Raw genomic sequence first — 21827 nt, 5'->3', positions numbered from 1 at the left:
AGAGTAGGAGGAAACATGAGGTAGATATAAATTCCTGACACTAAAGGATTCTAACACAGGAATGGGATATAATATACCGATTATAGAAGTATCTCTAATAAGGATTTCAAAAACCAAGATTTTTTTTTTTCCAGGATGAACTACTACCATTTGATATGAAGCTTTAAAACTATTTCAGGAAGACATTTATCCATATATTCTCTCTTATAAAAATTAAACTAACTACATATTCTTAGTAATTCAGTAACATCAAAGTAAGAAGACTTTCAAAAATCCTACGTGAAGTTCTAGAAATCTGAAAATTGAGAAATCTTAATGTGAAACCTCTTTTCTTGAAATTAATTTTTTTAGATTCAAAACAGATTAAATGTAGATTAAAGTATAATCATATTCACTTTGATGTCATATAATCCTCTGCACTTTATTAAGCTACAAAGTTTGATGTGGAACACTGATACGATCATAGGTCATTTTTTGTTTGTTTTTGTGGGTTGGGGTTTTTTGTTTTTTGGGGATTTTTTTGGCAGGAGCTGCAGGCGAAAGTTTCTATATTTGGAAAGCACGGAACTGATAATGAGGACTCCTTATTTAAAGGCAAAAGTCAGAAGCCTGCCCTACATAAAAAAGGACCATTAGCGTGGAGAATAAGTTACGGATTTGGGAGTCAGACAGACTTGAGGACTTGAACCGACTCTCTGACCACTTCCCAATTTGCAAGCTCTTGAGCATATTACCTATTTAAGTCTCAATTCCCACAAATACACAATGAGAATGACAATAATAACACCAATCAGTCAGGGTTACTATAATACTTATGTGAAATTATATATACCAAGACACTTACCTTGAGTAAGTGTCAATAAGCAGGAGTTATTTTAACTACTATAAGTTCTCTTTACCTTTGGTCTAAAAATCTTTAGAGTCCTCCACAGCACCGGGCTACCAGAACCTGAGTCAGCTTTCCAAACCAGGCTCAATCAAATCTGGTTGTACCTCCCAGATTCAGAGCTAAGACCACTAAGGAAGGATGCACACAAACATGGGATCGCTCTCTAGACCTTCTTCCTATAATCATCTTAAATGTAAACTAACCTGAGAAACTAGATTTCTGCTCTCTTCTACTGAATATCATATAGTACTACCTGATATTTAAAAAAAAAAAACAAGTTATAGTATCAAACCATTATCCTATGAGCAACAGGTGCTTTTTAAAAAACTGACAATGAGAAATTCAGAGCTATAAATTCTGAATTTCTACCATTTATGGTTTTAAAAAATTAAAATACTGATGTCATTAAATTGGTAGTGGAACATTCCTGAAAAATGTGCAGCTGCTTAAAAGGGCTGATCTGTGTGATACAGAGAAAATTCCAGTTTCCATGCTATCTTAATGAAAAGCATTTATCACCAAAGTCTAAGGAAACACCATAAATATGGTGCTAAAAAAAAAATCTGCAACAGAAAAAAGTTAATACACATATTTTATGGACAGAGATGGTTCTCCTTATTAATACCAATGAGGAAAAACGATACACGGTATTTGAAGTCAAAAGGCAGGAGAGTTACTTCCTTATGCTAATTTGAACAGCCTTTTCATACGGTCTGCTAAATTCTTTTTAGCAAATCAGTTCAGATATTTGCTGCCTATTTTCCACTAATCAACAATTGAAATATTCTTAACCCACCAGGAAAGATTTTTTTAATATACTGCTTGTTTATGATACAAAGGTATGGTGTTTTAATCATGAAGTCTAGAAAAACATTAAGAAATAAGCTGATTTGAAATAGAAAAATGAGTATTTCCTGAAACTGGCTGGGAAAGTAAGATAAATTGCCCAATACCTATGTGGTACAATCTACTTCAAAAAATGATCACCTCTCTACCAAGATGACAAATACTAAAGCTCAATTATTCAATTTCTGAATAATTAAATAACAAACCATCCACCTAAAAGCAACCAAGGAAACATGTGCCCAAATAAAATGTAAAAATAGACTCAGCGAGATATTCTGAATGTTGCTGGGGACAAACATTTGAATAACTAATAGATCCTTACCTCCTTCTGGCTGTGGCACAGGGTTTAGGATCAATACTTAAAATTATTCCCACTGCCTGTACTTAGCAGTGGGTCGGACAGGACACAACAGCTCTGCGTTCCGGGCAACAGCATGCAGAATGAATCACAGTCACGCAGCTCAGACCTTATCCACCGCAGGGTAACTCCGAGTCAGGTCTCCACGGCAACTTTGGGCTCTGGCTCCGTGTCCAGGCACCACCTTTCTGCAGTTTTCTTTGCCGGGTTTGGTCCCTACCAAGGCAAGCCGGCTTGTGTGTGGGCACGAGGCTCGCCTTCAGGAGCTTACTCCTTCCTCTCTGAGCACCTACTGCTTCTGCAGCACCACAGCAACGGCCCAGCCCAAACTCACACCCGCAGAACAGGCTTCGCCAGTATAGCTCCACCCATCCACCTCACACAGGTGAGTAGTCCTGCTCAACAAACACCAGTAGGAAACTGGCATTGACTGTGCTTGTGATCTTTCAGAAAGTTACTTATCCTTTGGTTGTTTGTATTTGCTATCTAGAGGGGAGACAGTGTATCCAATAAAAATGAAGCCTCTTAGGCCCAAATGAAATAAGAAAAGTAATTGATCAAGCAGGAAGTATTGCCAGGAAAAGGCTGAATCACTCAACTAGCAGCAACCTGTGATTGTTATTCCACTAACAGGTAGAAAAGCAAAAAAGTATCAGTTTACACTGCCTGTGTGTGAACAATTCTGAAACAACAATCTGGTAAGCATCTATTAGGAGAAATAAAGAAGGGCTTTTCAGAATTGAAAAATCTAGAATTAAATTTTCCTGAGTGTGACCTCCTCCTTTATATGTGACCCAAGGGTTCCAATTGTAATGCTCCTTATGTAAGTATTCAAGAGATTTGATATTCAAACTAAGTAACAGTATTATACTGTGTTTACCTACTTAAAATTATTTGAAGAAATAAGTTAATTGTAAGAGACTAACATATTTTCTGTTACAAATGACTTTACTAATATCAATGTAAATCCACGGTCAGATATTTGCCCTTAATAAACAAAATAATGCTAGACACAATTCTAAGTATTTTACAGTTAGTCTTCACTAGAACCTTATGAAGCTCATTCTAATATTGTTCCCATCTTGGAGATGAGGACATCAAGGTAGAGGGCTTAAGGTCACACAAGTAGGAACTGTCAGGTTCAAGATACCCAGAGTATCCACCAGGCACCACGCCAAAATCTTCTGCTATTGATCTAATTTATTATCTTCTTCCTTTCTGACCATAGCTCTGAATATAAAATTGTTGATAAGTGGAAGGCCACAGTAAGAGAAACAATGAATTAATATAATTTTAAAATAGTGAAAAACGATGGAGAATTCCAATATGTGGCAGGAACAGAACATGTTAATTTTTACCAGTGGAACAGCTGTGGATTTATGGCTTTTGTTGAATAGGAAATGAAGTTTTTAAAGTTTATTCAGAGTGGAGAAGGCAAAGCCTCCCTTTAAAAAAAAAAATTGAGACTAAAAAACAGCCTTCTTCCCACCCTTTCCTTGGTTACTACTAAAAACAACAAGCGGCGGATGGCAAGGGAAAGAGAACAGGAAAGCAAAGGAAGGAAAGAAAAAAAGGGGGAGGGGAGACACATGCTGTAGAAAAGCCATCTGGGGACACACAGTACAACTCCTCTGCCCCTTGTGTTACCTAACTTCTAAGCACGGATAGGAATAAATAAATTCTCCAAGAGTTTGACAGAGTGCAGGAGAATTCCATAATTAATAACAGTAACTTTCTCCTGAAACCCAAAAGGAGTTTCTACAGTGCATAAAAATACACGTAGGAAAATGAGAGTATGCAAAAACTGCTGAGTGTGGAGTAAGGTCCATAATCTTGTTCACTGCAATGTGACAACATCAATTTCCTGGTTTGGATAATGTGCTATATGTTATATAAGATGTTAAAACTGGGAGAAGCCTTGTGCAAATCCACATATGTTCTCATTTACTCCTATTATAATAAAAGCTAAACATATTAAATACATATTTGTTTTGAGAGAGAAAACAATAAACTCTATATTCAATGTTTGAGAGCAGGGCAAATTCTGGATTTTGAGTTAATTAATTGCGGTTAATTTAATCGAGATTAAATGAGTTAATCTATGTCTTGGTACAGTACCTGGCACACAGTAAGAGCTACATAAGTGTTGGCCACAGTTAGCATAAGATGTCAGAGGATGTCAGTAAATCCCAGTTGTGAAACCACAGGCAAGCTGTCTGACCCCCCTCAGGCTCAGCAGCTCCATTTGTTAACATAAGGTGTGGATGGGGATAGAAATGTATCTCCTCTCCCCAATACCTCACAGGATTGTGTCAAGATTCAAATTCCAATTTACATAATGGAAATACAAATATCCATACCCTCTAAGGCATTTTACAGATATGTGCTAGTATGACTCTTCTACCTTTTTTTTCCCTGATACAGAGTATGAAAATATTATATTTTGTTGCTTGCAATGTATTCAGAAAGAAAACTTCCCAGGGCCTTCTAGCATTTTGTACTCTCTTGCATCAATGCCTCCTAGGGTACCGATTCTAATATCTGATTCTTGAAGGATTAGCCTCCAGAATATGAGCATATGCTCAATACAACACTGCGCATAAGTAAAAACCTACACTTACTTTACTTGATATAAAATGTCTGGTCACTTCATAATAAAGTGACATGTTAACGAAACACGGTTACAGAAGAGCAAAGTGCTAGAAACTCAAAGAAAGAAAACAGAAGCAATCCAGGAGCAAATAAACGAAAATAAAGGGGAAAAAAATCTAGAATTAGGCAAAATTGGTAAAAAATAAAAAATAAAAAATTAGTAAAACAACAAAGGAAGCAACACACTAGAGGACCAGGTCCCTAAAAGAAAACAACACAAAAAAAAAAATTTATTTCAAAATTATATTACAAATTTGGGCTAATTTGTTACCTTATAAACTACTTCTTAATATAAGCATTTCATCAGTATTACATCTAATTACTAAATCTTTTCCCCAAATGAAAGCCTCAGCTACTTCTATGTAGCTGTCACCAATAAAAGACAAAAATTTATAACACAAACTTTATTCAAGTGACCCCATCCAAAGAGGCTCCCTCCCCCACCAGATCCCATGAGATTCTGTAACTCATTTAATGTAATTCATTTCTCTCTCTACTATACTGTGACATGCTGACAGATCTTACCAACAAATAATATATTAATTTCATATCTACAGAAACTAAATCTAAATCCAGTGGTGACACTGGAACTTAAAATAATATATCAGCAGATAAACATATATCAATACATAATACAGCTGACATTTATTAAATATCCAGGGGCTTTAAAGCCTTATCCCTAATCTTCAAAGGAATCTTGCCTCACTTTTTAGGTAAGGTAATTAAATGTCAGAGAAACCAAATGATGTGCACCCACCCACAGTAAAGTGTGGCACGAGGATTAAAACTTAAGGTTGGAGCCTATGCTCTTGTTTCTTCAAATGTGCTGCTTTTCACACATAAACATAAATTGAATAAAATGTCAAAGTTAAAGCTATTGTCAAAACATATCTATTTTATGGAGTGGTTGCACTGAGAAGGATGGCGTTAAGGGGAAATACAATAATATTTTCATATTTCATAAAGTAACACATGTTTACTATAAAGGAGTTAAAAAATAGAGAAGTAAACAGAGAAAAAATGAAATGTCTCTTGCTATCGCCATAATCTCATTGCCCTTTCAAATCAGGCTTGTGTCCTTCTAGATCCTCTTCTATGAAATTACAGTGGGGCTATACTATGCTGTGATTTGATTTTTCATTTAATAATACATCACAGAAAAAAATTCCATACACCTCTACCTCTGTTTTTGATAGCTGCAGAGTATTTCACAGTATGGAAATGCCAAATCTATTTTGAAAATGTTATTTACAACATTTGAATAATAAAGCAATACTGCAAAGAACATTCATCTGGATGGGAGGTATACTTAAAAGATGCAAAGTGACCAATTCAAAAATGACAAAAGGACTTCAAAAGGCATTTCTCTACAAATGGCCAATAAGCACATAAAAAGATGCTCAACATTATTACCTTCTTGTATAATCACCACCAGGATCAACAAAACATTAGCAGTACTCTAGAATCATCTCTCCTACCTATCCCAATCATCTATCCCCTTCCTCCATTCTGACTTCTAACACTACAGAATGGCCCTGAGCTCTATGATTCTGAACTCTCTCTTCATGTGGAATTATACAGCATATGTATGTATGTACAGCAGGCTTCAACATGTATTCAACTCAACATTTATTTTTGTGAAATTCATCCGTATTATTGCATATAACCATAATTCATTTCATTTTCATTGGTATAGAAGAATCCATTCAATGAACATGTCTTCATTTATCCATTCCATTATAGATATACCTTTGAGTTTTTCAAGTTTTTTGAGAATTAGGACTAAAGTTGCTATAAACATTCTATATATAGCTAAGAGTGAAACTGCTGCATCACATGGAGTGTGTCAAATTCAGTATATAATGCCAAACAATGATTGTCCCACATTACACTCCTACCAGCAGTGTGTGAGAATTCCTACTGATGTATATATCCTTGCCAACCTTTGGTATTGTTATTCTTATATTTTAACCATCCTGGTGGGTATGCATTAAAGAGTGCAAGATTTTAATTTGCATTTCCCTAAAGACTAATGATGTTGACCTTCTTGTCATATGCCTACTAAAGTACCTGTTCAAGTTTTTACTCAATTAAACAAATCAGTTTATTAGTCTATTTCATATTGACTCTTTGCATACTTGTGTTATGTGACCTTTGTCAAATATCTTTCTCATTTTGTGACTTGCCCTCTTCATATCTTAATAAGGGCATTAGGATGAAGTTCTGAACTTTAATTAAGTTTAATTATTAAGCTTTTCAGTTATGATTACTGCTTAGGTCTACCTCAAGATCATGAAAACAGGTCAGGAAGATATTCTACTATATATTATCTTCTAAAAGTTTTATTGTTTTACCTCTCACATATAGATCTGTAATTCTCCTGGAAATGATTTGGTATACCAAATTAAATAAGAATCATAAATATATAAAACTCAAGGTAACCTAGCACCATTTATTGAAATGACTATCCTTTTGACAATGCTCTACAATGCCACCTTTGTCATAAATCAAGTATCTATACATTCACAGGTTTGTTTCTGGACTCTCTTCTCTTCCACTCATCTATTTATCTACCTTTGAATCAATACCATCATCTTATTTACTATTTATTTATTTGTGAGAGACAGAGAGAGAGAAAGAGAGGCAGAGATATGGGCAGAGGGAGAAACAGGCTCCATGCAGGGAGCCTGATGCAGGACTCCATCCCGGGACTCCAGAACAACACCCTGAGCTGAAGGCAGACGTTCAACCAGAGCCACCCAGGCATCCCAATACCATCATCTTAATAAGCAAAGTTTTAACAATAAGTCTGGGGTACCTGGGTGGTGCAGTCAACTGAGTGTCCAACTCCTGGTTTGGGCTCAGGTTGTGATCTCGGGATAGTGGGATTCAGCTCTGTGCCCCACTCCGTGCTTATCACAGAGGAGTTGGCTTGGGATTCTCTCCCCCTCTTCCCCTGCCTGCTCCTACCACTCTCACTCTCTCTAATAAATAAGTCTTTTAAAAAACCCAACAAATATTGATGTTTAAAATAGTAAGTTTCCCACTTTTCTGTTCTTCAAAACTGTCTTGTGTGTTTGGGGCTCTGCATTTCCATATAAATTTTAGAATCAGTTTAGGATTGGTTGTCAATTTCACAAAAGTCCTAACTCAAAACTTGGGGCATTTATCAGCAACTCTGCCCCATTGGGCTCTGAACTCCAATTTCTATTCCCCTGGCACTGTGACTTTCTCTACTCCATCAGGAGATACACGAGGGGAATAATGCTTCCATATACATGGATTACTCTTCAGGATTTCCTTTCTCTGCTTAACCTTAGCTCTGTAAGTGTTTACTGCCTTATTAACTTTCCATTGCTTCAAAGAGGTATTTTAAAATTTCTGTCCAAACTTTGTTTTCAGAAGAAACATTTTGTTTAAATTCCCTAGTTGTTCATTTTAAGAAGTTCATACTTCGAAAATAAGCTTTGCTTTGCTTTTCTCTTACCCTCTCTCCCTACCTTCCCCCCCTTCTTCCTCCACCCCTCTTTTTTCTTTTTGTCTACACAAAAAGGTAGATAATGTGAGAAAATGAGGAGTTCCACCATAGAAATTATAGAACAGACAAATGTTGATCTAAGAAATAAAATATGTAAGAATTGAAGAGTTCATTAGACAGGCTTAAGAGAAGCCTACAGGGAGAGAAAAACCAGTGAATTTTAAGACAGGTCAATATAAAGTATCTAAACTGAGAAGAGGATGTGTGAGACAATATCAAAGAGTAAATCCGATATGTAAAAGAAAAGAGAAAGGAAAAACAGGAAAAGAGAAAGAGAAATATTGAAGAGATAATAGCTGAGAAAACTAAAAACCTGAAGAAAGTGATTAATAAATAAAACCAACTGCTCCATAAACTCCAAATAGGATAAACACAAAGAAAACCACATTTACTTTCCCTTCTCCGACCTCAACCTCATCTTCTATCAAACCATAACCGATGGTGACTGAACTGTCAATTTCTTATGGACAAACTTCTTTCTTCTTCTTTTCTTTCCTCTTCTTCTCTCCCTTTCTCCTCCTTCAATCTCATTTTACAGCACCTTCTTTTTCTTAAGGCAGCATGGATGCTTGCTTTCTTGGTCAGGACATGGTGACTCATTGATTTTTATTTTTATATACACAAATGATTGAACATATTGAGAACATTAAGAGGAGCTCCAAAGGGAAAATTTTTCCTATTGCCCTTGTTGTGTAATAATATAGGGAGCTTTAAATTTCAGTCTCAAACTATAGCTGCATCTTTCAGATTTGGCATCTAACAGTAACAGATGGCAATGTTAAAAATAAATAGAACATTCAAGTTGTTTATACTGTAGGCAAAGACAGTTTTAAAGTGTGAAACAAGCCTGAGGCTGATAGAATTCATATCATCCTTTTCAAAATATATTAAGAATGCACATTTCCTTATGCCAACCCTGCAATGTTGCTCACAAAAGATAAAATATTAGTTTGTGAAGGTATGCTGTCATTGTATGTCATCACTAATTTAAAATTAACAATGTCATACAGGTATATTAATAGAAACTTATTTTCCAAAACTATCAATAACTGAGTAATGTTGTCAAGTTTTAAAGGCTTTTGGAGGTTATCATTATTAGAAATATCACTTTCTCATTCAAAACATGAAAAAGTATTTAATTGATACAATTTAATACCAATATTAAGGTATTTTTTAGCTAAAAACTGAGTTTGCAGTATATCTCTGGGGCAGAATTATCAAGAATGACACCTAATACCTAACAAGTTAAGTTTTCACAACAGAAACATATAAAAAATGCATGAGAAACCATAATAAATTTTTGATGTTGAATTTAATAACTTCAAAATAGTCAAAAACCCATGATCACTTCAACAGATAAAGAGTATTTAACAAAAGCCAACACCTTTCATGATAATATCATTCAACAAACTAAGAAATGAAGGGTACTTCTCCAATCTTATAAAGGGCATCTATGCAAACCCCGAAGCTAACATCTTACTTAATGGTGAATGAAGGACGCTTTCTCCTAAGATCAGAAATGAGACAAAGATGGCCATTCTTAAAGGTCTTGCCAGGGAAATTGGGCAAGAAAAAGAAATAAAAAGCATCCAGATTGCAAAGGAAGAGGTAAAAATATTGCTTTTCACAGATGACTTGAACTTGTATATAGAATATCCCAAGGAATCCAACTAAAAAAATGTATTAGAATAAACATTTCAACAAGGTTTCAGGATACATGACTAGTATATATAATTGTTTCTATGTACTTGCAATGAATATGAAAATGATATCAAGAAAATAATTCTATTTGCAATAACATCAAAAAGAAAAACATAAATTTAACAAAAAATGGAAACTTATACTCTAAAAACTACAAAACACTGAGCAAAATTAAAGAAGGTCTAAATAAATGAAAAATATCCCATGTTCATGGATTGGAAGACTTAATAAATATTGATAAGATAGTACTACTTCCCAAATTGATACACGGATTCAATACAATCCCTATCAAAATCCAGCTGACTTCTTTGTAGAAACTGACAAGCTGATTCTAAAATCCATATGGAATTTAAAAGGACCCAAAAAAGTTAAATTAATCCAGAGAAAGAATAAAATAAGAGCAAAATTTGCCACAAACAAAGGTAATCAAGACATGGTAGTACTGGTATTAAGACAGACATTTAGATCATTGGAATAGAATCAAAAGTCCAAAAATAAACTTACACATCTAAGGTCAATTAATTTTCTAAAAGAGAGTCAAGATAATTCAATGGGGAAAGAACAACCTTTTTTTCAACAAATAGTGCTATCTAGATATCTAGATGTCCAATGGAGGTGGATCTTATATCAGACACAAAAACTTACTCAAAATGAATCCTAAACTAAAATCTAATACATAAAACTATAAACTTTTTAGAAGAAAATATAGGAGTAAATCTCAACTCTAGGTGAGGCAAAGTCTTCCTAGATAAGACACTAAAAGCATACGCAACAACAACAAAAATATATTGAGCTTCATCAAATTTAAAAACTTTGATGCTTCAATGGACAGAATAAAAACAGGAAAAGACAACCCACAGAATGTGAGAAAACACTTGCAAATCATATTACCAAATAAAGGACTTGTATCTAGAATATATGAAGCACAATTACAACTCAATAATAAATGACAACCCAATTAAAAAATGGGCAAATAATCTGAACAGGTATTTCTCCAAAAACATGCAAATGGCTACTTAAGCACATAAAAAGATACTCAACATTTAGTCATCAGGAAAATGCAAATCAAACTCACAAAGATACACCACTTCATAACCACTAAGACGGCAATAATCAAAAACACAGTAACAGGGATATGGAGCAACTGAAACTCTCATACACTGCCAGGGGTATTGTAAAATGGTAAGCTACTTTGTAAAGCAACCTGGCAGTTCTTCAAAAGGTTAAACACAGAGCTAACATATCACCCAGCAGTTTTATTCCTAGACACATGCGTGAGAGATGAAAATATCTATCTAAACAAAAAACTTGTACACCAGTGTTCATAACACCATTACTCATAGCCAAAAATGGAAATGACTCAAAATGAGTGGATACACAAACTAGAGTATATCCATAAAATGGAATGCTATTTAGCCATAAAAAAGAATGAAATTCTGATACACAAATGAATCTTGAAAACATGCTAAGTCAAAGAAGCTAATAACAAAAGGTCACATATTACATGATTCTGTTTGTATGAAATATGGAAGCCTATAGAGACAGACAGTAGACTAGTAGCTGCTAGGGCCAGGGGGGAAGGAGGGGCTGGGACACTTCCTGCTAACGGATATTGGATTTGAAGTTAATGATGCCATATTTAAAAGAGAAAGAAACCTATGGTCATCACAACTGCTAATGAACATTTACTGAGCAAGTACCCACTGAGAAAATTTATTTATTTATTTTCTTTTTTAAAGAAAGATATTTATTTATTTTTAAATTTTATTTATTTACTCATGAGAGACACAGAGAGAGAGAGGCAGAGACACAGTCAGAGGGAGAAGCAGGCTCCATGCAGGGATCTCAATGTGGGACCCAATCCTGGGTCTCCAGGATCACACCCTGGGCTGAAGGTGGCGCTAAACCACTGAGCCACCCGGGCTGCCTAGAAAGTTTTAATAGTGTTTACCCAAAGAAGTGAGATTAAACAGAGGATAAAGATGTCTTGAAAAGAGACTAAGAATCCTGGCTCAAGAAAAACTTCAGAGAACATAACTCTGAAGGATTTTTCTCTACGAAACAATAAAGGGAGCCTGCCTAAAATTTTAAAATTCCTAACCTCCTGTGAAGAAATAAGCTTCAAAAGGGGTTATTGCCCTTTACCTTTACCTAAATACTATAAGCAAAGATGGTCTGACGCGTGCTTTGGGGACAGAGGCAGGAAAATACTAAATAAGCTTTTTTGCCCCCTAATTCTTACAAATAGGTCCTAACCCTAGAAAATACTTTAAGGAAAACAGTCCAAATAAATTCTGAGCCCCAGATTTCTTTTTATTTTTCTTCTACTGGTGCAGAGTAGGGAGGATGGCAGAGAAAGGGAAAGGGAATATAATACAAGTAGAAATAAATTCAATTACTTCCTCTTCTCTCCAAATTCTTTGTTTTCCTTTAAACAATTTATATCACACTAAAAACTTCTAGGCTAAGTATTCTATAGAATTTGCCTAGCTTAAATCACCCCCGTAAGAACAAAAACTTCCATTTTCTTGATTTCCACCCCCTGTAACACTGCTTTATTTATTCACAAAACAGTCCACATATTTACAAAGCACTGTAAATATACTAAGTAATGAAAAATGCTGTTGAAAATAGTTGTTAAAAATAAAATAGTTTGATGTTCATAGTCATTGATAAAATATACATTCCCTTTAAGTTATTAATTTTCAGCTAATCATACCATCTGTGTGAGTTCTTTAAACCTGTTATTTTTCCTTTATCACTGTGTTCTTCAATAAGCTATAATAATTATAAAAACAAATGATGACAAGGCTTAATGGACCAAGGAGTTCTTTGAAATTATCTAAAATGTTGAATGCACCTTTGTGACATGATCAATCGAGAAATAAAAATAAATTAAAAATCAAAACCACATAAAATTAAGGATGCATATTATGTCAGTAAGTGGAAAGAACAGCAAACCAAACTATGTGTTTAATGAAAAGAGAAAATCTGTTTCTATAAGCAGTTGATAAAATAACCACACTAATGGAAGAGTTTACTCACCTGGTTTTGGCACTGAGTTGGTCACTGACTGGGGAACTTTCTGATTAATTAACTCAACACAGTGTCCAGGGAAGAGTCCCACCTAAAGAAGAAAAGCAGCAAAGAGAGGATTCTAAACCGGAGCATAGACCAGTGTGTGAACACTGCCAATTCAATTCCAGTAATGTACTCCACAGTCCCTCCCAAAGGATTCTATTATTCCAAGACTCTAAATCACAGATGATACCAATTACACAAACAAATAATAAAACAATCTGTTGCTATGTGTATACAGAGTTGTGTTCTATTAGTTCAAATATCTAAGTCTGCTTTTTTCAGTTTTAGTTTTTAATTTCCCAAACTTTTTCTTTACACCAATTAAAATATTTAATCTAATACCAAGCTATACATGGACTACATACAATTTTTACCTCTTACTAACTTATGTTGCTGAAATTTCAACTTAGTTGTGTTGGTATCTCTAAGACCAACATTTACATTTATTGTCTTCTCCCTAATTTTTTTAAAAAAATCAACACTAGGGATCCCTGGGTGGCGCAGCGGTTTGGCGCCTGCCTTTGGCCCAGGGCGCGATCCTGGAGACCCGGGATCGAATCCCACGTCGGGCTCCCAGTGCATGGAGCCTGCTTCTCCCTCTGCCTGTGTCTCTGCCTCTCTCTCTCTCTGTAACTATCATAAATAAATTAAAAAAAAATAAAAAAAAAATCAACACTAAACCACATTCACATTTTTTGTGCGTTTTCCCTTCATTCTCTCACAGGTTTCATGAAAAAAATGACAGGACAAAAATAAATTGGTGAAACAAGCACTCATTTCAAATCCCAGTATCTACTGTCGTGAAAGAGCTAGTAGCATATGAATAAGTGGGAAAGCAAAAGAGAAGAAACCAACCAATCTCAGCAGTAATGACAGACCCTGCTTTGAGAAACACACCACATTGACCTAGTAGCAGAACTGCCTATGGTGTTAGGTAAGGAATCCTAAGTAGTTGTATCAGGAAAATACCGAGCTCACCCACAGACCACCCAGATCATACAGAGATACACTACATAGCCAAGAGAATAAATACAGAGATAAACAGCCTGGAAACAAAAGTAAAAAGGAGGTCTTTGCCAATATTTATAGATGTTTCCTTAGATAGGAATATAATCAGGCTACCATGCAACAGATGTTGAAACTGAACATGAAAACTACATCACTTTTTACATCCCTCTGTTGACAGACTCGGGAAGAATAGAATGGTCTTCCAAAAGTTATGATTCATCATCAAGTTCTGAGCTGTATAATTTCTATCTATATGGGATTATTTTCACATATGCATTTGCTGCTTTCTTATTCCAACTTCTGGATCGATATTCCATGGTAGTTCTTAAAATTATGAAGATGTAACCAGTTATCATGAGCTGAAAAGGGGTTATTAACAAGGTATCAGTTTTGCTTAAAAGATCTCTGAATTTGGGATTCTTAAAGTCCCTATGACTTGCCTTCCAAAATGAAGCTTTAAGTGTTCATTTTACTCGTGAAATTTCATGCCATATATAATTCAACATCCTACATAGCTAAACCAGTAGAAATTCTTCCAAGATCGATTAGAACCAGGTAAGAATCACCTTGAGAAATCCTTCTCATTCTCTCTTACACAAATCAGTTATAGGAGGGTAGATGGTGTCATAGTTAATGTGCAGCCTCAAAAGTAAGAATGCCTGGGTTCAATTCTAGGTCTTTCACTCGCAAGATCAGGTTTGTGACTTAGTCTCCCTGTTTTCAGTTTCTTCATCTAAACACAGTAATAGTACCTAGTGCATAAGGATTGTTATAAGAATTAAATGGATTGGGACTCAGTGGTTGAGTGTCTGCCTTGGGCTCAGGTCGTGATCCCAGGGTCCTGGGATCGAGTCCTGCATCAGGCTCCCCACAGGAAGCTTGCTTCTCCCTCTGCCTATGTCTCTGCCTCTCTCTGTTTCTCTCATGAGTAAATAAATAAAATCTTAAAAAAAAAAAAAAAAGGAACTAAATGGATCAGTATAAGCAAATGCATATAGTAAGCACCCACTAAGTGTTAGCATTCAATACACTAGCTACTACAAGCCTAGAGGGCTCAGGCTCCTCCATTAAGTAGATGACACAGAACACTTAGCTCCTTCTGCATGTGCGGACCAGGTTTTTTTTCCCATCAAATACTCTTTCCATAAAATTAGAATTCATTTCGATTTATAAACGTTTGTTTGCAATTTTCTGGATTGAAAAGACCAGGTTCTAAACTTGGCCTGTCCATTTACTAGGCTCAGTAATCTGGAGCAAATTAGTTAACATCTGTCTCAGTTTCCTAATTTGTAAAGATGGGGATAACATTAGCTACCACAATAATTTGTGTGAAAGTATCTAATCTAGTTTCTAAACTCGAATTATCTTTCAGCAAAAAAAAAAAAACTAGTTTTCCATCACTTCCTAGACTGAACAAAGCTTAATGAACTTCTTTGGAGAACTATATCATATATATTAGCTACATCTGCATATTTTTAATTTGTCTCAGTCCATTAGGTTTAGATGTATGAGTGAACAAGCTCTTGTGTACTATGTAGAGGTCCATGGTAGTCTCATTTAATGCCTCTCTCCAATTCCTGCTCACTTGTCTCTCTTTATCATAAGTATAATAAAGGATGAAGTATAATCTTACTATTAGCTAAACAACATATTCAGCGCCCAGACTCCTTGCATCCGATTGTAGCCACAGCACATTCAAATACAGCTCTACTGCTACTATTCTATCTCCTTCCTCCTGTTGTGATGCAGGTATCAAGATTGGATCTGTAGCAACCATCATTAGAACTTAAAAGACAGGCCAAGAGAATCTTAAAAACTCCTGCCTAGCATCATTAAGTTGCTAACTCAACAGAGGCAATCAATCGCTTTTTCTGTTCACTTTTCTGTTTCTTGAAACCAAAAGCACTCCTGTTAATAAGTCTTTTATTGGGAGAGATGATTCTAGAAATTTGTGAAAGGCAAATAGATTCTATTTTCCTATTATAAAATTTCCATTGCAAAACATGAAGCTGTGTTCTCTTGAAAATATACACAAGAATGCCACTAAACCCCAGGGGGGAAAAAAAGAAAGTAACTAACCCTAAAAATACAATTAATGAACATTCACTTTTCTGATTCATACTTAAGCTAGTATTTCACCAAATATAAACAATTCTGATAAACTCAAAACGTCCAATGTTAACAGTGACTGGAACTCTGGTAATATGATCTACAAGCTATGTCATCCTGTTTCATATATTATTCCTTCTGCCGGCAGTGACAATGTCTAAAGCTCTAATTTATATGGCTGAGAAAGGTGAGGAAAATTGGGTATATTGGCAGGGATCAAAATGAGATTCAACTCCAGCAATAAGGAGAGAGAAAAGACCAATATCTAGGGCTCACAGGGTGGAGGAGTAGGTAATAAAAATCTTGTAAAAGGAGGAAAAGAACAATGTAAAGATAAGGCTGCCAACAGGTTAGGGATGAGCTTACTGGAAGGAAAAAAAAAAAAACCTTTCAATATGGTAGTTTTCCTCCAAGTCTTTGAAAAAAAGTTAGAAAAAGCAAGCAATATTATGACAGTAGTCCCCCTTCCACTCTTATCCACAGGTTTTGTTTCAGTTTCAGTTACCCACAGTCAACCATGGTCTGGAAGCAGATGATCCGCCTCCTCTTGCATTGTCAAGGTCAACAGCAGCCTAATGTTCTATCACATTCGCTTCACTTCATCTCATTACATAGGCATTTTATCATCTTACAACATTGCAAGAAGGATTAAGTACAGTAAATATATCTTGAGAGAGGGACCATATTCATGTAACTTTTACTACATTTTTATAATTCTTCTGTTTTATATTATTATTGTAAATCTCTTCATGTGCCTAATTTATAAATTAAACTTTATCATTAGGTATGTGTTAATGCATAGGAAAAACACAGTATATGTAAGGTTCACTACTATCCATAGTTTTGGGCATTCCCTGGAGGCCTTGGAAAGAATCCCTGTGGATAAGGGAGGACTACTATATATCCCACAGGGTGCTGGTCAAAGTTGTACAACTGGCCCTTCAGGAGGAAAGGCCTTGATTTACAACATTTGCCAGAATCCCTGTTATAAATACTCCTACCATGGCTTATTTCAAGCTACTAACATGATACAACTGAATGCAGAGTTGAAAAGAGACACAAAATAGCCTGTTATGCTAGTATTTATAGGATACATAACACTAGATGGAAAATACCTCAGGAGCACAGATAACAATAAAATATAGTAAAATAACTACTAATGAAATTTTAAGTATTTATTACCTTTGTTTTTAATATAAAGCACTTAATTATACATTTATGTGCTTTAATTTTTAATAGCGGCTGTGTTTCACAATTGTACTACAAAATTCCTAAAAATTTCACAACTTGTTCTGGCTCACCACCAATTTATACTATATATTCAGTCCAGGGCCTGTCCTAACTCTAATAGCTCCTGGGAATAGGTTTCAAACAGCTTGACAGGTATACGGCTCCCTCTCTGCAAGTAAATGAAGACAGACCTAAATGTAACAGACTGCAATCTGATTTTTCTGACCTTCTTCTACCTTGAGGATAGGCTTAAACTATAAAAGAAATAGGTTTGGTTACAAAAGTGAATGTACTGAAAAAAAATATTTTGGTACAACTTAGAGGGAATGTTAGATAAGAAACTACTGCAATAATGTAAAGCTGGAGCTTTGGTTACAGTGGGAATGGAAAGAAGTCATTGCTTACCAATGGAGCCTAATCCTAACTATGGTCTCTCTGAGAGAGACTAATCAACTAATCAAAATCTAAAAGGAATTTCAACACAACAATGTGCTGATCACAGATTTTTTTTTAAAAACTCCTATTCTAATGGTTGATTTATGAAATTAAGGGCTAGTGAAACTTTTAGGGCTGTTAGCATAACAAAATATATTTTTTAAGATTCTATTTATTTATTTATTTATTTATTTATTTATTTATTTTTAAAGATTTTATTTATTTATTCATGAGAAACAAAGAGAGAGGCAGAACACTGGCAGAGGGAGAAGCAGGCCCCATGCAGGGGCCTAATGTGGGACTCGATCCTGGGACTCCAGGATCACGCCCTGGACCGAAGGCAGGTGCTAAACTGCTGAGCCACCCAGGGATCCCCAAAACATTTTTTTATTAAGTAAAATAATGCTCTTACTTCCAGAGATATACCACAGATTTTTCATCAACTGGAACTATGTGGCCTCAGAGAATTTCCAATTTTTCATCTTTAGACTCCAACTTCCTCTCCACCCAGCCCTCTTGTGTTCATATATTCCATGACAATTGAAGCTCTAATTCAGATACTGGATCCCCATTCCCCCTCTATATTTCCCCACTAGGGTCCTTAGTCCCCTTCCAATCTCTTTTTTTCCTACCCAGTATGAACATGTCATTGATCATTTGAACTTTAAAAAATATCAGTACCCTTAATTTCCCTGACATATTAACCTTCTGCCAAACCAATCCAGGAACCCCCCCTAAATAAATCAATATACCACCCTACTTGCATGCCTCTGTACTGAAGAAAAATCACATCACTCAGGAGACTCAAACCAAGACAAACTGATGCTCTCCCACCTTGAAATGCCAATTATTTTCCTCCCACTCCCCAAATATTCTTAAAGAACCCACTCTTCATTAGGATCTCTCTGTCCAGTCCAGACCGTGTGTCCCTGCCAATACCATCCCAGTACAGTTCATCAGACCATAAGTTAGTCAATTAGTCCGTCTCTTAAGATTTTGGAACTATGTCTGAATCTTTAATTATCTCAACTGAGTTGGTTAGAACAAGAAAGTAGTTTTCAAAAAAAGGGAGAATGAGACAAAGAAGCAGCTGCTGTTATTACATAGAAAGGAATAAACTGGAAGCAAATTCCCTCAGTTCCTGACTTCCCAGGCCCTGTTTTCATCTAGTGATTTTTTTATATTGGTTCTTTGAGATATTCCTATTTGTGTTCCCCACCTTTATATCCCAGGAAACACCACTTTGCTTCTGGTTTCTCTGTTTTATTTACACTGTCTGCTAAACATCAAATCCCAGCTCCCTAACTTCTACTTTTAAAAACATTACTCTTACATAGAACGTTAAGGTTTGGGACTCAGAAACAAGATCAGGAGAAGTCCCTGGGTGTCCCAGTCAGTTGAACATCTGCGTTCAGCTCAGCTCATGATCCCAGGGTCCTGGGATAGAGCCCCACATTAGGCTCTCGGTTCAGTGGGCAGTCTGCTTCTCCCTCTGCCTGTCCTGCTACTCATTTGCTGTCTCCCTCTCTCTGTCTCTCTCAAATAAATAAATAAAGATCTCAAAAAAAAGGAAGCAAGGTCAGGAATCAGAGTATAAACATGAGAAACTTTAAATTGAATTTAAAGTTGAAAGAGTAGGGGTCCCTGGGTGGCGCAGCGGTTTAGCGCCTGCCTTTGGCCCAGGGCGTGATCCTGGAGACCCGGGTTCAAATCCCACGTCAGGCTCCCGGTGCATGGAGCCTGCTTCTCCCTCTGCCTATGTCTCTGCCTCTCTCTCTCTCTCACTGTGTGCCTATCATAAATAAATAAAATTTAAAAAAAATAAAGTTGAAAGAGTAAATAAAATCATCTAGGATAAAGAGCACAGAATGAGAAGCTACTTGGACCTCAAACTTTCAGGGATCTGCTAGAAGAGGAAGTGCCTTTTGTAAAGGAAGCCTGAGAACATAGAAGGAACTCTAAGACTGTTGGGTCATTTCTACTGAGAGAATAAAGTATCAGGGAAAAAATAAGTACTCTCAAATACTGATGAGACCCTAAGTAAGAAGAGTAATGAAATATCCATTCTTGGATTAAGCCAAACAGAGACCAGTAGTGAAGCAAGAGGAGAAAACAGGACTGAAGAATTTAAGCAAAAACTTGTATTGAGTAAATGTAATAATGATGGCCCTAGAATCTAATCTGGATAAAAAGGCAAGTGAAGATGTGGGTAATGGCAGAAATTGGAGGGAGCCAATGGAATGATAATATTGAGCACAACTGCTTATGTATAACAAGTACTTAACAAATGAGATCCATTTTTCCACATTAGCTCAATGACATATAAAATAAAATTACAGTTGGTTTAAATCTTTCCCCCTTGGTTGGAATAAGATGAGGATAGAGAAGGCATTATAGATGGAAGAACAAGTAGATGAAAAGAGCAACCTGTGTAATGGGGGGGGGGGGGGGAATGTTAGTTAAATCTGTCTGGAAATTGAGTTTATAAAATAAAAGTACTGGTAAGATAAGACTAGAGAAATAAAATGGGGTCAGAGATCACGGAGGGCCTTGTACATTATGGCAAGAGGGCTGAAGTTTCTTCTATGAAATGAAAGTGACAAATTCTGAGAAGAGGGACAGAACAGGTGTGTTTTAGTAAGAAAGCTCTAGTAGTAGTGTATGACTTTTAGGGTAGGAGGAAGGGGGGATGACATGAAGCAGAAGCACATTTTAGGATTTTGCAAACAAACTAGGAAAGTGATAATAAAAATGTATAGCATAAAAATGGCATGAAGAATTAAGAAAAGTATATGAATGTAGGACCACAGAGGTAATAAAGAGATGGAAACTATCAATTGGGGTGAGTACATAAAAAGCTAAGTCAAAGATGCTTCTCTAGTTTTTTTCTTCCCAATTTGATTGAGGTATAATTGACAATAAATTGTACATATTTAATGTATACATTTTGATAAGTTCTGACACCTATAAAACTATAACTACAGTCAAGATTCTGAATGTATTCATCAACCTAAAAAAAAGTTTCCTTTTATCTCTTTGTAATCTCTCCCTCTCCCTATCCAACCCCTGTCCCTGCTCACCAGGCAACCACTGATCTACTTTTTATCTCTCTATGTTACTTTGCATTTCCTACAATTGTATTTGAATAGAGTCAAAAGAATGTACTGTTTTGTTATCTGTTTTCTTTCACTCAGCATACTTATTCTGAGGACCACTGATGTTGTTGTATGGATCAGCAATTCATTCCTTTTTATTCCTGAGTAATATTTCATTGTAAAGACAGCATCATTTGTTTACCCATTAATCATTTGTTGATAAAATATGTCTCCAGTTTGGGGCTATTATATAAATAGCTTCTATGAACATTCATATATGAGTTTTCATATGGATATAGGCTTTCTTTTTCTCTTGGATAATAATCTAGGAGTGGAATGGCTGGATCATGTAGTAGGTGTCTACTTAATTTAAGAAGCTGATAGACTGTTTTCCAAATAGTAGTATCTTACATTCTCACCAACCCTGTTTCAATCCTTCCACAGCCTCATCATTCTAATAAGTATGTAGCAATATCTCACTGTCATTTTAATTTGCATTTTTCTAATAACTAATGACAATGAGCATGTCTTTATGTGTTTATTTGACATATCTTTCCAGTGAAGTGTTTCGATCTTTGCCTACTTTTAAAATTGAGTTCTGTTTCTTAATAAGTATGTTCTGAATATAAGTCCTTTGTCAGAACATACTCAAAATTTTACTGCCAATAATAACTGCCAATATTTTTTCCCAGTCTGTAGCTTTCTTTTTATTGTCTCACCAGTAATTTCTTTCAAAGAGAAGTTTCCAATCTTGATGAAATTCAAACTATTATTTTATGAATTGTTTATTTCATGTTGCATCTAAGAAATCTCTGCCTAACCCAAAGTCACAGAAGTTTTCCCTATGTTTTCTTTGAGCAGCTTTGTACTTTAAGCTTTATATTT

General features: G+C 35.6%; 1 protein-coding gene across 9 annotated transcripts in view; it reads right to left on the bottom strand.

Annotated features, from left to right (window-relative positions):
- The window catches only part of ARHGAP32 (Rho GTPase activating protein 32), a 291821-nt gene that overhangs the window by 56870 nt on the left and 213124 nt on the right, over positions 1-21827 (bottom strand). For 8 of the 9 annotated variants that reach the window (XM_049109759.1, XM_049109758.1, XM_049109760.1 and 5 more), the window contains one exon: positions 13030-13111. In XM_049109759.1, coding sequence (XP_048965716.1) covers positions 13030-13111 — 82 coding nt within the window. Of the gene's footprint in view, positions 1-2057; positions 2437-13029; positions 13112-21827 lie in introns of those variants that run through there. The other variant, XM_049109764.1, reaches the window with a different exon arrangement.

This window comes from Canis lupus, chromosome 5 (assembly GCF_003254725.2).
Source record: "Canis lupus dingo isolate Sandy chromosome 5, ASM325472v2, whole genome shotgun sequence".
Taxonomy (NCBI): Eukaryota; Metazoa; Chordata; class Mammalia; order Carnivora; family Canidae; genus Canis; species Canis lupus.
Note: the sequence above shows the minus strand (reverse complement) of the source record. Positions and strands in the feature narration are given on the sequence as shown.